The 17,784-nt window shown below is 41.6% G+C and overlaps 1 protein-coding gene across 1 annotated transcript; it reads right to left on the reverse strand.

The window, feature by feature from the left end:
- Positions 1-1,495: 1,495 nt before the first annotated feature.
- On the reverse strand, positions 1,496-17,473 carry ism2b (isthmin 2b). Its single transcript, XM_074685327.1, has 6 exons — positions 16,841-17,473; positions 9,109-9,360; positions 7,777-8,101; positions 4,343-4,480; positions 4,157-4,225; positions 1,496-3,876 (listed from the first exon to the last, which is right to left on the reverse strand). The coding sequence occupies exons 1-6, from the start codon at positions 16,949-16,951 to the stop codon at positions 3,359-3,361; spliced, it is 1,413 nt and encodes a 470-aa protein (XP_074541428.1). The 5' UTR covers positions 16,952-17,473; the 3' UTR covers positions 1,496-3,358.
- Positions 17,474-17,784: the final 311 nt, after the last annotated feature.

The following is a 17,784-nucleotide window of genomic DNA, read 5'->3' on the forward strand; positions in this document are numbered from 1 at the left end:
AAATAAATAAATAAATAAATAAAAATAAAAATGAATAAATAAGAATAAATAAATATTTTTTCAAAAATGAAAAAAAATATAAAAGATAAAAAAAAATTGACACACACACACATATATATATATATACACATACATCAGAAAATTACAGATATGTGGTCTCTATTGGAATGTACGCGCCTGTGTATTCAATATTCAACAGTATGAGCTTAAAGGTACAGTCTGCAGGATTTTTATATAGAAAAAAATGTTAACTTCTACAGGAATAATCCTGCTTTCTCATCTTTTCTGAGCCTTTATACTTGTTTGTCAGTTTCTATGTCTTCCCCAACCCCCTTTTCTCTTTGTATGTTGATGTTTTGGTTGTATCGTGACATTTCTGGGCGGTGAGTAGGCGTGATAACATCATCCAATAACAGAGCGCAAATTACTTGTCATGTTAATTAGTGAATGGAGGAAGCTATCCTGAGTGGCTACTATGGTGGACTTAGCATGGAGAAAGAAAAACACAACTAAAGTGAAATGAAACACCAAACAAATAAAGCTTTTTCCTAAATGGGGTTGAAGCTTGGCTCGACTTTCACCTGCTTTCAGCGACACAAGTTGGCTTTCTACTGATCAGGTATGTGTCAAATACCAATGATTAGCCTGTGCTAACATGCCAAGTCTGGTACACAATATGCAGGGTTACACTTGTGTGGCTTTCTAGCTGTCATCTTGCAGAGAAAATTTTCTTGCAGTTACAACCACTGACCACTGAATGAACTTCAAAGGAGTGGGGCAGCAGAGAGCACTCTTCAAACAGCTGTCCACTGTAGTCACCTCTGTGCACCAGAGGGTCAAAGTTTCATTCTAGCATTGAAATGTGTGATAAAATAGCAAACTGTCTATCAATTCCTGAATTATTTCTGCATAACCATGAAAGTTGTATTAGTGTCTTTTAACAGCTCTCTGGTGAAACTCAAGTGTTTCCCTAAAATTAAAACAGTTCTTTGAACATTTAACTCTTGTTTTCTGTCTGGGGTATTTGAAAGACTTACCTGTATCACTTTTTGCTTGTTTGGTCTCTCTACTTTTCCTGTTGGCTGCCTCTTAAGGCTGCTGCTTTAGGTAAGAAAGTGACATGTTTGCACTCTACAGGAATGTTTGCTGCACTGTACGTGTCTTGTTGGAGCGGAAAGCCATGGAAAAATTTGGTATGCCAGTCAGTAAAGAGTGTAACTACTCAGTCTTTCTAGAATGTTGCTGCACAGTACAACACTATGTTCTTCAGCTCTGCAACACAGTTTTAACATATGGAAGAAGAAATGACACATTAAAAAGTCCAATGATGAATGCAAGGTCTTTATATATTTCTTCAGTATAATTGCAACAACATATTCATAGAGCACTGCAGTACAAAGTCGAATAAAACACACACTTGATGCAGCTGTTTGAAGTGATATGAGGTGAGTGGTTTCCCTTTTGATAACGGATGCCTTCATTTTTTTCAGTCCCATTAGTGCACCATGTTAAGTTTAGACATTTCAAAGCTTCAGTAAACTTAAAAAAAGAGAGAACAGACAAATAAATACTGTACAACACCATATATGTAATACTAGATTCAGAAATCACAAGATCATGCTTCCTCCACAAAAACTTGATATAAGCACTTTCACAGAACAATGCAGCATTTCCAACGAGTTTCCCTTCACAATAAAACCATCCTCAACAAATGGCAAACATGAATACATTTTGATATATCTTTTGTATATTAATATATTTATATAAACCTTAAATAAAGTGCCATCCTTAAAAATTGGTGATTCCAAAATGAAAACGCTTGTTTGCATTAACATCTGGAAGCAGAATTCCTGAAAAAGGTTTGGAGCAAACGTGGAGAGAACTAGACTGGATAGAAAGGGCAATTCCAGGAACTTAAGAGTGTAGTTGTGGTAGGAGGTGTAAAAACAAAAACAAAAAAAATACTGTGACAGAACCCATTGTTGCGGTTTTAGTTCAACAGTAGCCCTTCCGATCCCTTATGCTACAGAAATATTTGCAGATGGCAAAAACTTTCTTAGCTTGTATTGTACGTTTACCAGGATAAAAGGACAAACACAATCTATAGGGAACGTTATTTGAGTAGGAATGTGTTTTTCTATCTAATCTAGTCCTGTACATAAACCCAAAGAGCCTGGGCCAAAAGCTTAAACAGCAATGATATCTTTCTGCAACAATCAGCCACAACTATTCAGATTTAAGTGTTCAAACTGCTCTCTGTTAGCCGTATCTGCTCATAATTTATCTGTATCTACACTTTAACCCAAATACTCTTTGTTCCACTTTCAATAGTGCTCCACTGTAGAGGTAAATGAATAAATGTTTGTATCGTGGAAAGTTAGCCCCCCTGAGAACACTGTAGAGCACAATCTATGAGCACAATCTACTCACTGCAGTTAATTTTACCCTACATTTGCACCATAGAGACTAATGAGTTTGGATTTACTCAGGCACCAGCAGTCTGAATTTTAACTCTTTGGCACCCAGACGAAACACTTTCCTAGCAGTGGGAATGTGAGGAGACGCATGACACCGATCATGTGACACTCATTTGAAATTTCTGTATCACTACTTCTTCATTCTCATTTAATAAGCTTTATAATAACATCAGCAGCTTTCCTCTGGTTTAGGTCTCAAATAGCTCGACTAAATCTAGTGACTGAAATGTGCATTACTTGTACTGCATGTGGCATCTTTTGGGTTTATTTATGTCCTGTTGTCTGGTTCCTCTTAAACCTTTGTAAAACCTGAAGGATTGTTATTGTAGCAGCATAGTTGAGATATTTATCTGTTGGACTCTTCCCATGCATGTGTTTGTTTCATCATTTTATCCAACCCACACTCAAACAAATGTCAAACCTACAAAAAGCGCAATCAGGATGTTCACCATATGCTGTTATTGTCAATTACAAGCGCTCGAGGACACCATGAAGGAAGCCAGCAGGTAGACATCATGCTTACACGCACCCAGGAGAGTGAATCAAATGTGAAGAAAGAGAGCTTGATGTCATGCCAGATGTGGAACAGGTTTGCAAGCGATGGGAAAACACTGCATTTTTTTTTTCCATTCCTGCAACGCGGTTTAGTTCAGTCAGGCCTGATATCAGGACACCGTGCCATTTCCTAACTTAGGGCAGCCACACTTCACCATTATTGTTAAAGCCCTCAAATCTCCCGGCCACAAGTTAGAGTTTCCTCTGAGTCGATGCATGAAGCATGGAGTAGATGTTAGATGACTTTTAAGGTTGGCAGTTCCTGCTCAAATTAGGATTGGGCCCTTTGATTCTCAGGGTGAAGTGATAGTTTTGGCTGTGGTCCCTCAATACTCTCTGGCCTCTTCAAGTTCGTTCATAAACACATCTTCGTGTGGATTCTCTGGGCAGCTCAGCCCATTATTGGGAGGCCGCACCGCATGGAAGCGACTCCAGTCTCCCTTGCACAGGATCCAAGGCAGCACATCCACTTTGAAGTGCAGCTCAGGAGAGAACTCGGTGCTGATCAGGTTTGGCGTGCCTGCGCCTTTCCCCCGAGTGATCAGCCGCCCGCCAACACCATAACAACAGTGCTGCGCTGCCAGAGTGGAAGAGTCACTGGATAGTGTTGATCGTATGCAGCTACGTGCTGACGGCTTGTAGATGTCCAATCGCTCCTTAGGGCCACTTGCATCCCGCCAGCGGAACTGCCGGCCGTGAGTCTCATCATAGATGCTGACCACGGTGTACGCCGCTTCAGAGGGGTAGGAGCAAGGGCAGCTAGGGAGCTCAGATAAGACCTGGTGGAGATACCTCTGCAGGAACTCACTCTTACAGTTGAGCCACTTCTCACAGCTGTCCACATCTGTAGGGAAGGAAACAGGAAAGCCACATGAAGTTACAAGTTACAGTTTGTGTCACTATTGAAGCACATAGCATGATCTTTAGCTACCTAGCATGTTAGCTTAACCTTTCAAAGATCCAGAGCTGAGGGGATTTTAGAACTGAAAGAATATTTTTGGCCAAGTTCATCTGTTAATGCTTCACAGTAAATGTGTACAACTTGTAGTACAGTAATATTAAGGCAAGAGAATAAAATATGATATAATCTTTCAAATGCTGGACTTCTCAAACACAAAACTTACCTGCTCCAAATGGCTCTGTGCCATTCTCCATCTCGAAAGGAAAAGGCTCAGCCACAGTGTTGACTTCACCTACAGAAAGGAGAATGACACATCAGCTGAAGATCAAAAACAGCTGGAAACAGTGTAAAAACCCAGAGAACAGGGACTTGGGCTTGCATCTCATTTCTCATGTGAACATTCTCCTACCAGGACATGGCTCCAGGTCGCACTTGGAGGCCTCTGTCAGAGTACAGGAGTATCCACAGGACTTTGTCCTCTTCCTTTCACCATGTCCACATGTCACTGAACAGGGAGACCAGGGTGTCCACTCATCAGACTCTTTCTCTGTAGAGAGGAAATGAATGAAAAGTATTCAGTATCATGGCAGATCAAAGATAACTGTGCTGTTAGAAAAGAAGAATGTACATCTATTTTGTCTTGACACATAAATCACACATATTCTGGGATTATGACCCTCAACCCCTCCTGTAGTTTCAGTAACATACATTATTGAGCCAAATCTGATGTAGAAACAGGTCCTTTGAATGGCAACGTCAGCTTTATCGCTCTGCCAGATGTTTCTCTGGACAAGACCAAAGCTATTTGCATTTACTGCTGGTGTGAACTGAGTTACCACTGGAGCATGTAACATAAAATACTGTTTGCTGACTGAGCACACAGCTGACACAGGAAGACCTCCTCCCCACAGGCAGGTCATGCTGGATAGTTTGCAACAGAGGTGCCTGGACAACCTGATTTACAACACATTTCAACAGCGACAGCTAAGAAATTAACTATGAAAACTCTGCAATTAACCGTGCCTTAAGAAAGTTCACGTCTGTCAGGTCAAGTTAGTATCATTTATTTATAGATTTACATTTAACAAGCTAAGCAACCACTCATGTTTTAATTTAATGACAAAACAAAAACAATCTACTGCTCACAGTTTGGTGTTGAGCTCAGCTGGAGCTCCAAAAGTCACATTTCTGGATGGACTCAGTTCATATAAATGACAATTTTCTCCTGGTTGAACCTTTCCCATGCAAGCCCATATTCTTTTTAAGACGACTTCAGTAAAATTAGAGAGAGGGAAGCTGTGCTGTGGCTGTCCGCCTCCGCACCATGCTTCCTTGTGGTGTTAATAACACTGGAAACAAGTCCTTCTTGATTAAAGGCGAGGTGGGTGCAGAAATACCAGCTTGGGTGTAGCGAGCACCCAATTTGACTTTGTGGGCGCTGCCAACTTGCCATGTGGCCATACGGGAATGAGGTCTCAGGAGAGTCGTAATTACAGAAGAAGCTGAGGCAGACATCCTAGATTTATGTAAAGCGAGTCTTTAGATGTGACCACTTTATAGTCATTGTTGCTCTTTACTGGCTGTGTGCACAACAGTTACACACATGAAGGTTGTACATTAGCATAATGGGAGGTGGAAAGGTTAAAGAGTTCAAACTTGCCAAGCCACCTGTTTGCAAATTTTACAATCTAACATTATGAAGCCTCAAAAACCTTCAGAAAACAAATAGATCCATCATGCACCCATTAGTGTCTGTGAGAAATGTCTGTGAGGAATGAAAGCTTTAGTTTGTGGTTAACCCGTGACAGTGCTCTGATCCACAGTAGGCCTCACACACACTAACAACCGCCAAACCTATCAAACTTTCTTTTTCACTCCCTCTTTTTGTCTCTCTTTTTCATCTTCCTTCCCTTTCATTCATTACGTGTACTTCTCTTTCTCTATTTATTTACTATTTCTACAACCAGCGGTCTGTGTACCCTCTGTACTCCCAGAGACGCAGCATTTTTCCCACTGGAGGGAGGCAAACTTAAAAGGGAGGAAAGAACTGTAAAAGTTATGCAGAGCCCTGAAAGCCCCCCGAAATTCTTGAACTGGCTCAAAAAGAACGAACCACAGAGGGCAGCGAGGGCCGCCAGGGTCTGGGGGGGGGGCCCGTGGGGTCCTGGGGAGGGATAAAAGGGCCCGCCAAATGGCCCCTGTCATTCTGTGTTCCCAATCTGCCCTCTAATTGTCCACAAGCAGAGAGATGTTTTGTCCCAGGGAACAGTGCCGGCCTCACGCTGCCATTAGCGAGCGCATCGGACCCATCTTCAAAAGGCAGGCCTCTGCGACCAGCACGACCAGTGTCGACTTCAAAGCGCACACAACCCACAATGTCCTGATGGTCGAGTGCTCATGCTGCCTCGCATGCTGGCATTGTTTGGCTCTCTCTGACTGCAGAGACTGTTGGCATGCCGATGAGACGTCTCTGTCTCTCTCTGTCTCTGGTTCTAGACTTTACCATTATCTTTAACAGTGTGATCAAACGGCATCCTCTTGGACCAGTTGTTCAAAGGTAATTGAATCGGATTTTGGTTATCAGACTGGATAAAATTCTGCAAAGAGGTTGTTCAAAAGGTAAAGAAGGATTTCAAAATCGGATTAGATCACACAACTGTTTCTCGAGTGTCCACTTGGGGCTGGCTCCAGAAGTATCAAAAGTCACATACACACCAAGCCAAAAAAAGCCATTTTCAAAGCAGAAATTAACCTATTTACAGCCTGGTTAAAAAACATCTTCTGTCTGAGTTGCCAATTTTACTATAGGCACACAGTGTACGGGAGGTGAAATGTTTTCTAACTCGGCCGTTCAGAGGATATAAAGATCGTGAGCTCGCCCAATCAGAGGCACAGCTCAGGGTCACGTGATGGACAGGCACCCTATAGCTGGATGCTAAGCCCTTGCCACTACCAATATGGTCGCTATAGCCGATGTGCTTCATTTTCCATTTCAGAAACAGACGGGTGCCATGAATTTTGAATTTTGATTATAAAATTTTTTACATTTGACGAACTGAATAATTCCTTGTTAAGTTGTGACTATGATTTATTAACTGAGATCTGTGGATATGAGAAAAGCTGAATCGAATTGTTAAAAAAAGAAGAAAATCTTCAGCTTTTGTTGTTCAGAACTTTTCAGCAGGATTTGGATCACTTTGATACAAAATAGCAGGATTTTCCTGATCCCAACAGGGCATGGGGTTTCAAGGTGGATTTCAGGAAGAAAATGTAGTAAAACTTTAAAACTTTACTATCGGACATTTACCCTCTTTTTTTTTCAATATTTCAGATGTTTTCAAAATATCCACTTTGTATTTTTATGAATATTTGTTAGTCATTTGTTGGGGCTTAGATTTGGGTTCATAAAAGAAACTAAAAATGGAAGTGGATGTTTATGGTTTTTTTTTTTTTTTCTTAAAATAAAAAAACATCTACAGTGACCCATGTTGGCTCTTCTACCTGTTGTTCTTTACAGAGCTGGTAGCCCACATTATGACATGTTGTCTCATTTAGAGCATTGGTAATCTGAATTTGGTAATCTTGAAAACTGTGTCCAGATCAGGGTAATCCAATCCAATGCTGGCATATAACTGAGATGGATTACCTGATCCTGGATAGCAAGAAATGGGATTCCCAAATCCAGATCATCTTAATCTTTGAACAACTGGTCCTTTGTTTCACTTCACGTTCTGATTTATTTGTATAACACACCCCACAGGCTGAATATCAGGTCAACACTTCGTCGACTGGTTTGATGAAGCCGTATCCAAACAGGGCTGTGACTGAACTGGTCTTTCTTACCATAGTAGCTCTGCACTGGATCCCAGCCTTCGTTCCAGCGTGTATCCCAGTCTCCTCCCACTCCGCTGGGCAAAGGCTCCTCACTGCCGTAATCCAGAGAGTAGTCTTCCTCCTCTTCCTCACCAGTTTCCTCCGCTCCTGACCGGCTGCTGCTGTCTTCGCTGGAATCCGTGTAACTCCAGAAAAGGGGCCAGAACAGCTTCTTGCCGCCAAGCCAGTCTACTGTAGAGGAAGGGGAGGAGGATGAGGAGGGCAGCCACTCTTTTTCGTTGGCTAGATCCATTTCGACCTCCATCTGGGGGTCATCCACCACCTCGATGGTCACCTAAGAAGAAAAGAGGGTTTCTGTTAAACTGCGGTACACACCTCAAGAGATTTGTTCTCGTTGTTGTGTCATGTACTCTCAATTCATCCATACGTAATGCTTCCTCCTCAGGAAATCAAATCTCTCAAATGTGAAGGAAAGATTTTTTTAATGAAGCTGAACTGCTCACCGGATGTAAGTCAGCCATCCAGACACAAGCATGAGCATTCAGACAAGTAAACGATCTTCTCAGGAAGAGAATGTGAACCTTTTATTCTGGATAAGTAGCTCTCATTATCTCAGTATGACTCATCTGAGAAGCGGCAGCACTTCTACGCTCTCGCTTCAGACAACCTGAAGACCATGCAAAAGTAAAGCTGTTCCTCTTTGGGCTCTCATTAATTAACGTTTGTAAATGTGTATGATTTGACATAACACATTGCTTTTGGTTGATTAAACACTTGTGTTCAGTCTTTTATCTGGACTTGGGTACATCTGGTCACATGAAAACCCATCATTGATCTCTGTACTTTCTGCACACACACACGTGGCCGTCATCATCATTACGTCCCTCTGACCACATCCTGATTGCACTGACCAGAGCTGGAGAGCTGAACTGCTGTGAGATAAGTTAACAGAAGAACTTTTTTGATCTTTTTGGGAGGAAGAAGAGAATTAATGGTTAACACTTATGATTATAGAGTCTGTTTTTCTTTATTACACTTTAATTAAACAGTAGCATGAAAACACACAGCTCTAAGATTAGACGGGGAGGCTGTTGATTTTGTTTAACATTAGGGAAATGAATCATTTCCACAGATGAAAAAGAACATACCGTAGCTCTCATTACAGGAATGGGTTTCATTTAATGCATAATTTACCTTCTTTAGTTTCTGTTTGGATACAGCAGACAAACTCAACGAACTCCTCTATGTGCTGTGAGAGCTCAAACCAAACTTTTTTTAGTCTGTTCACTCACAGGTTTGATAAAGTTTGATCTTAGAACACACCTTTGTCTCTAAACTCACCTGTATGTTTGGGTTCTGTGAGTTGATATCAGCATTAGTCAGGTCTGGAAAGTTCTTGAGATCCAGGATGAAGGGTTTGGCCTCCTCCTCGGGCTCCGGCTGAGGAAGAACTCCGACTGAGCGGTGCTGGGGATGGGACCACCTCCTCTGATGGCTGGGGGGATCAGGGAGGAGACTTTGGACCTGGTTCTGCTGCTCCAGAGTCTCAGCGACATTCTGGACTCCACTGCTGTGGATCTGGTGGCCATGAGCCTGTTGGTAGGAATCAAGATGACATATTGAGTTGGCGTTTACACCTTTACCAGTGTCAATCAGCCAAAGCGCGCACCAACTCAGAACTGTATGTCATAACTCTTCACAGTCTCCTTTTCCCATGGAGGAGGTAAACAAATAAAAAGTACTGATGGCACTGGACTCCAACATTAGTTTACCTACAAACAAACTGAGTCGTGGGCTGTCTTGGAGACAATTGGACGTCAGATGAATGAAAAGTTGGTAGACGAGCATATTTTTCAAATGTTGGACACAACACAAAATTACAAAAGTGGAGCCCTGTGGTGTTGGTAGTCTTAGCTCTTCTGCAGTGGTTCAACCAGGTGGAGACAACAAGCAATCCATCGCATCAAAGATTCCATGTGCAACAACCAGTGTGCTTCTTCTCGTGTGATAAGTCAAGAAGCTGTTTGTCCAGGGTTCATCTGCAAGCGAAGCCAAGACTGCATCAGAGAGCAATAGCTGTGTTTCCGAAAATCCACACAATCTGAGCCAAGGTGGGAAACGATCCCTGTTTTTGGACTATATGTCCCTCATACCATCCAGGTATGGAAAAAACACCTTAAGAGTTTGGAGCAACGGCAATAACACAGGGGACAGATGTCAGAGGTGAAATAACACAAGATATTCAGATTTATTTCAACTCACTGATTAGAGCTGGTATTAGATCTGAAGTAAATACATTTTTGGGAACATATAAACTAGGGAGGTCCTGATCTGATCACGTGATAGAAATCGGGGTTGATCACTTCTTTTTTTTCCACGATCAGAGATCAGGGAGGGGGGAATCGGAAAAAGCCTGGGCCTTAGTTCTTGTTTTTAATTAAAATGTGTATAAGAGAACATCATCATTCATTTTAGGATAGAACTTCACATTTAGAACTTTATTTGTCATTATAACAAGTACAACAAAATTGCAAACAAGAAATTGCAACCTTATTGTCACACACATACAAGGTTATCTTGTGGTGCACCATTGAGAAGCTTTATTTTTATTTTGTTGATCCAATGCTGCACTAAGTGGAGAAAAAAAGCTTTATCCATGTTGGAGCGAATGATTTCTTCATTTAAATAAAAAAAAAATAACTCGAAGGAAAACTTGTAGGAGTTTTTTTTTCTTTTCTTTTTTTTTAAAGCATTGCTGAAAGATCGGATCAGGAAATATCGGATCAGCAGGTACTCAATATAAAAAAATCAGAATCAGATCGGGAACAAAAAAACTTGATCGGGACGTCCCTAATATTAACTATTGACCACATTACTCGCCAATACTCGCCACTTCTCAACATGCCATTTAGGCTGTAACCAAGACATCTTCAGAACTGTTTACAGCATCAAAGCTTCTTTACAAATGAATAAAAACAAATCTTAGTGAGGATGATTTGAAGCCTGATTTTTGCATTTATAGAGATTTTCTGCAAAGACCTATGTTAATGATGTAAAGAAAAAACAAAACAACTGATTTATATTTAGAGGCCAGGCTACACACACAGCCAATAACAAAAAACAATCTATCAATAATAGCTCATTGATGAGTAAAAAAACAATCAGTGCTCTGTTTCCAGGAAGAAACCTTGAAACCATGTAGCACTTTGTAGCTTGGTCAGCAATTCCAAAAAGCCCCCGAGGCATCCAACCAACCAGCCAAGTGACCAACCAGCCTTCGCTTATTTCATTCTTTTTTTTCCCACAACAGTCATGGCATCCAGGCCGGGGACAAAGAGGGGCCTGTGCCAGAGAGATCCTCTTTTAGCTTTAATGAGAGGGCCTGGGAGGCATGGGACCCCTGGGCTGGTGCGAGCGTGTCTGAACCTGCTGTGCTGCCGCCACTACGGCCACCACTTAATTTGACCTTTTGGGTTTTACAGTACTGAGAAAAAAAAAGAGAGGAGGTAATGCCAATCTCTGAGAATAATGGTGGCTGAAAAGCCGTTTGAAGTAGGTATGATTCTCTTTGTGTCTAATAAAAAGATAAAACACATAAATTTTATGACAAGCACACACACAAAAAAATGGGAAATAGAAAAGTTACCCTTGACATTTACAATTTACTCATCTCTTTATATCACTCTAAAAATGCTAAATTGGGCCTGTAACATGGTTGGACAAGGCCTGAGCGTTAGTTTGAGGGCTAATTTGTGGCCTGTTGCTGTGAGAGGGCTCAAGAGAAGAAGAAATGTCAGAATTAATGACCAGACGGTTGATGATTTATAGTTGTGGCCTCTAGAACGCTGCGTACTTTTCACTGACTGCCTGTGATTGTCCCATAAAGAAGTTATGTGGTCGGTCAAATTCAAGCATGTGAACACATTATGGCTGTTTAGAGGAGAAGCCAGTCAGGCATGAGAAATGATGGATGAAGAGAAGTTGGCCCCTACCCCAGATATTTCTAAACGGGTGGTGACAAGTAGATAACCTATTGGAAGCTTTGTAGCATTTTTTTTTTCTGTGATGATATCCGCTGGAGAAAGAAGAAATGTTGCTCAGGCTGCAATAACACAGGCGTTGCAACAATGATAGATAAGAAAAGCTGACTTATTACAGCAGGGCTCCAACATTCAGGCGTGATATTGTTCACTCAGGATCAGAGCACATGGTGCACAATACAACACAAGTCATACAACAGATTCACAAACTGTTGTATGTCAGTGTGAAAGTTTTGAAGTTAAGTTAAGTTTCATTTTCTTTTTTTTAAATTCATCAAATCTACATTATTATTTGACCACTTTGGTTATAAATGCCACCCATAAACTATAAGATTCTCCTCCTCACCTTCAAGGCTCTTAATAACCTTGCACCTATGTATCTTTCTGATCTCCGTCACACCTATACACCCTCCAGGGCTCTCCGATCTTCTTCCTCCATGCTCCTTGCTACACCCTCTGCCTGCCTATCTTCAGTGGGGTCCCGAGCTTTCAGCCATGCTGCTCCCAGTCTATGGAACTCTGTCCCTCAAACCATCCAGGACATAATCTTTCTCTCCATTTTCAAATCCCGGATTGAAACTCATTTGTTTCGTCCAGCTTTTTCTGGTTGACCTCGCCATCCTCACTTCTGTTGTTTGTTGTTTTTATGAAATTATTGTTCTTCTTGATTTTATACTTTATTATGTAAGGTGACCTTGAATCATGACAGGCGCCCAAAAAATAAAATGTATTTTTTATCATCATTATAAAACCAGCTTTTAGATTAAAAAACAGATCACAGACCAAAAATTTTAAGATTACAAAATGCTTGTTCATTTTTTTTAACCCAAAAAACATAATCTTGGATGAAGCTACCAAATGGTCATTTGATATAGGTGTGTTTTGTTTTTGTTTTGTATGATTATCAGCTGATTGTCTTTTAATTGGACAATGTGTTTTGCAAAACCTGTTAAGAAAAGTCAAACTATCTTTAAGATACTTTGATGAACATTTTCTATTTTGTATAAAACAACTTCAACAATCACACCACCTACAAATTGAAAAGCAGCTGAGAAAAAAAATTGAGAATGGAATCGAATGTGAACAGCAGATAACTTTACAACTGAATCAATTTCCAGTAACATCAGCTAAATTTAACTCAGACTTGTAGTCTTTACCATCTCAGAGGAAAGGCTGAAAAACCGTATAGAACACGTAGAAATGCTTGCTGGCTAACAACACTCACAGCTAGTGTTGTTGTAACCCAGGATGGGAGCCGCTCAGAGCATTTAACGCAGGCATGGGCAAACTAAGGCCCGGGGGCCACATGCGGCCCGTTAAACATTTTAATCCGGCCCGCCGAACTTGAAAAAATTAAATGAATAAACCTTGTTAATGTTTTATTTTCCCTGCAATTCTGATGTTTTCCCACTAGATGGGGCACTGTAGATACATTGGCTTTGTTGAGGTGGAGCGTAGGCCTATTACTCCACATTTGCACTTTACCCTCTGACCCATCAGCCCTTCTGTAAAGATGAACGGACCTAAGAAAAGGAAAGTGGACAAGAATGTCGAGTGTTCAATAAGGAGTGGACAAATAAATATTTTTGTTACAGTTTTGGTTTTAAAACAGAAAAAAAAAAAAAAAAAAGTCTTTTTTTCCAATTTTTTTTTTTCGATTTTGTTTTGAAACAGTATAACGAAAGAACGAACCATACACGGATTAAAAATCCCATTATAATTCCATTCGCTCATATTGTAATTTTAATTTCAAAACAAAATCAAAACAGCAAAAAATAGACCGTTATTTGTTTTCTGATTTTTGATTTGAAAACGAAAAATTGAATAACAAGTCGTTATCCGTTTTCCGATTTTGGATTCTAGAAAGGATATGGAATGAACGAATGATACGCTGATAGGTTACCAAAGCACTCCATCCATCTGCTCCTGGTCCGGCCCCTTTGTCAAATGTTAGGACCCATTGTGGCCCACAAATCAAAAAGTTTGCCCACCCCTGATTTAGCGTCTCATTGAGACACTACATTTCTGTATATGTGAAAAATAGGATGTGTGCATGGTTGGCCGAAGTTAAAAGTAAGGGACAGGAGCTCACTGGTCATACCCAGCTGTCCCAAAATGCATTGCAGCTCTTTAAACAATCCATTAGGGAAGCTTAGCACACACACATATAAGAAAAAAGCTTTTTGTGTAGTTGATCTAGTTTGTACTGTCCATGAGGTTTGCAATCTATTGTAAGTCAGTAGTTCATTGTTAGCTACAGCACATCCTGCTCAATGGTGTATCACTATAAAGCAGCATTCAGACTAACATAACTAACAGCAGTGTTAGCCAGAAAGAGCTGAACACAGAAATTAGCTGTGGTCCAGTTTGTGGGTTATCAAATGTGTATTTTTAGGTGTCCCTCCCTGGATTTCATAGATTTCTGAATGTTTTCTCTTTTGGTCTGCCAGTACAGAAAAGATATCCAAAGTGTCTTTGTTGATACGGACACACCAATACTTGTGCAAATACTTCTGATCTTGTGCGGTATGCTGTGAATCTTTGGAAAGAAACAACAGAAGCAGATCAAGTCGTTCAGGCTCCAGGCTTTAGCTCTGAACATGGATCACCTGGTGTCTGACGTCTGGTTTAAGAACTGAATCCTCCATCGTGATGCTCCGTTTTATCCAGCCCTGGCCCTGGACTGCATCACTAGCAAATCTGTCCACTGGTGACATTATTCACACACACACATGATCCAACACCTAACACACTCAGGCAGACACTGAGGGTCCAGAGTCAGGAGTAAGGCCACATATTTTCACACCCTCCTCATCTCGTCCAGCTACACATCTGGATCCTGTATTCTTTTCCCCTGTATATCACTCTCCTCCTCCTCTCGTCCTCCCCCTCTTTCCTCTGATCCTGCTCTCCTCCTCTCCGTAGAGGGGCTCTTCTGATCAAAGGCTCTAAGGATGATGGCATGCGGTGTGTTTAACAGGGAGACTATCTGGATGCAGCGGGGGGACCTAAGCCTGGTCTGGAGAGCTTCTCTCTTCTAAGAGAAACATTAAATCAAACCTTTTGGCAACACGTTGAGTCTTCCTTTCATTAGACTAAAACAGTGGGTTCATTTAGGCTACTGGCATTGCTACTGCTGGCTGTGACACACATTTAGGTTAGGGAGAGGGGGTCGGGAGTCTGGATGGGGGCAGCAGGGGCTGAGGTGAGGGGCAGCGATGGGATCCGGTGGGGTTGGGGGGCAGGCTGGGAAGGCAGGCAGTGTGGCAGCTCTGATTTATGCGCCCGCAGATATCAAAGGCCTTTGCACTTGGCTGTTTCCAAACCATTACAGAAGAACAATAAACTATAGACCCTCTTTGATCGCCATCTTTTCCGAATGGAAACGGGACAACAAATGCATGCCTGGTGGAATCAGGGTGAGGTTGGGGAGGTCGGAGGTACCAAACATTTAGGGCAAACAGGTCGTGATATTTGGAAAAGAGGCCAACACCAACACCCCCTCCTTTTCTTCTTTTTCTCTGCTGAGAGATGGGGGCAAGACCAAAAACAGGAAATTCCACATTAACACAAAAAAGAGCCAACGTAAACAATCAGATGAATGACACTTGACCCCCATCTCCAGCGTGAGATGCCGAGGGCTTGCCTTATTCTGGTTACATAAGCATCTCGTTACTGGGCACCCGCTTTACTGAGCTTCCCCTCCTCCTCCTCCTCCTTCCTCTCTTCCTCTGCTAATCTCTCCTCTCCATCCAGCACTTACCGACACACATCTAGCAGGTCACAGGCGAAAGTGCACACTCCCCAACTGCAGCCTTTATGGTGAATGAAATGAACAATCACACAAGCCACAGTGAGATATTTTCTTTCTTCTTCTCACTAATCATTCCCTTCTTCTCTCCTTTCCCTCCCCCCCTTTTTTCTTCCCCGTCTCCCTTTGCTTGGACATCAATCAGACACATGATGAGAGAGACAGAGTCCCAACAGGGCATCCATGGGAGGCCACACAAGACGGAGAGTTCAAAGGCAAAAACTTGAACCCTGACACAAACACACACAAACAGACTTTGATATCCAAATATGTCTGTGCGTAACACAAACACTGGAGTACACACACACACCACTACACAGCCTGTGTGTGTGAGAGAGAGAAAGGAGTTTGGATTTATCATGGCAGGGAGTATACCCAGCTATGGCAACTCTGACTATACATGGAGAGAAAAGTGCAACCGAGGAGCAGAGGGAGCACTGAGGAGGAACTTTATTTCTTTTTAATCGTTATTGTGACTTTCTTTAGTTTGTCATAAATTCATGGGACCATTTAATAGCAAAACTAGCAAAGAAAAATACTTGAAAAAGCTAATTTTAAGCCATTTTATACACTTAAAAAAGCAAAAAAAAAAAAAAAAAAAAAAAAAACTATTTTGGTGTACATGTGTATCAGTAAAAAAAGAAAAAAAAATTCTTGAGATCTTGTAACATTTTCCCTTCAATTTTGATAAACTAAAGTGATGTTAAGCCCAGCTGTATGTTAATTTTTTATGATAGGAAATCCAGCTTTGTGGTCTAAACAAACAAAACAAACTATCTATCTATCTATCTATCTATCTATCTATCTATCTATCTATCTATCTATCTATCTATCTATCTATTTGCAAACAAATTACCACCGAAAAAAAAGTTAGCTAAACCAAAGGATGCATGTCCTCTTGTGGCTTCCGTACACCAGAAACGCGTTGGGAATTTTATCGATAATGAAAACTTAACGATTTTTTTAAATGTAATATTCGTGTCCCAATATTTATGTCATCAAAATATTGTTTTTGTTGTCCACTTTTTTGCTTTAATGCGGAGATTCTGTCTTTTTCTGAGCACGAAGAACTTTATTTTTTTGTATCGGCATGTTACAACTGCAGATGCACCACGATGTTCGCAAATCAGTAACATGAAAAAAAAAACCCCTCTTAGTTAGCAACAGGTGTGTTTCTAAAGCTACACAACGTAACTCTTAAAAACACGTGAATGAAGCTTACCTTATGGCCAGCATGTTTGTGTCTGGTCGGAAACGCTGTCCCCAAGCTAACCAGAAGAGTAGACCAAATCACGAGCAGCATCTGAAATCTCAACATGACCCCCTGACGCATCTTCTTAGCCTCCTATGAGGATTTGTAAAAGTTACTTCGGAGACTTTTCTCAAACTTTTCACCTTCAGTAAGTTTCTTGTTTGAAACAAAGTGTCCTTGCTCCGCACGTCCACTGTTAGACCGCGACTTTGACTCGGGACAGATGAAGTTTGGGGCCTTGTCAGTCTAGAGGTGTCGCACTTATGAAGATGCGCACCAGCGTCCAGAGGTATCCCGCGCGCTATCCATATCTGGCACCAGCGCCTCGCGCAGCAACTGTCAGTCTGTATGGCGGCTCGAGCTCAACGCCTCTCTTCCCCATAAAAACAACAGTTGGAGAAGCTTTAAGTACCAGAAAGAAGTCAAATACCCCACGCAGAATCACCCCGTCCGCACCGGCGCTCGCTTATTCAACTACTTTAAACTGTGAGTCATTCCGTCGTGGGTGGGTGGGTGTTTTCTTCCAATACATTGACATCTGGAGTTCATAGCATGCTGTTCGTCTTCGCTATCTGTCTGATGCGTTAATCCATTATCCATCTGAAGTTCATCCACCGGTTTGAGAGAATGTGTGCGTGCGCCTGTGTGCGTACAGCCCAGCCAACCGGTTTCGGTAAACTCGCCTTTTACGCACGCATTCAGGAGGTTGGTGCTGAAGGAGTTGGGGGTGGGAGGCTTATTGCTCACAGCTGTGAGGAGGGGGGAGCATGGGGCCGCTGAGGTTCCTGATAATGTACACGGTTTAGTTTACCTAGAAACTACAGAGGGCTACACACGCAGGACACGACGAGGACATTTGATTCAGCCACTGGGAAATCACTCAAACAAACTTGATCACAGAGCTGAAATACTCA

This window comes from Halichoeres trimaculatus, unplaced genomic scaffold (assembly GCF_033239565.1).
Source record: "Halichoeres trimaculatus isolate MK-OKI-2021-1 unplaced genomic scaffold, fHalTri1.1 fHalTri1_scaffold_13, whole genome shotgun sequence".
NCBI lineage: Eukaryota > Metazoa > Chordata > Actinopteri > Labriformes > Labridae > Halichoeres > Halichoeres trimaculatus.

Bases quoted from the DNA above. Each gene is read 5' to 3' on its own strand.
- ism2b (XM_074685327.1), bottom strand. From the start codon at position 16,951: ATGCGTCAGGGGGTCATGTTGAGATTTCAGATGCTGCTCGTGATTTGG. The intron at 9,361-16,840 runs GTAAGCTTCATT...TCCTACCAACAG, and splicing joins ACAAACATGCTGGCCATAAG to GCTCATGGCCACCAGATCCA. The intron at 8,102-9,108 runs GTGAGTTTAGAG...TTTTCTTCTTAG, and splicing joins CACAGAACCCAAACATACAG to GTGACCATCGAGGTGGTGGA.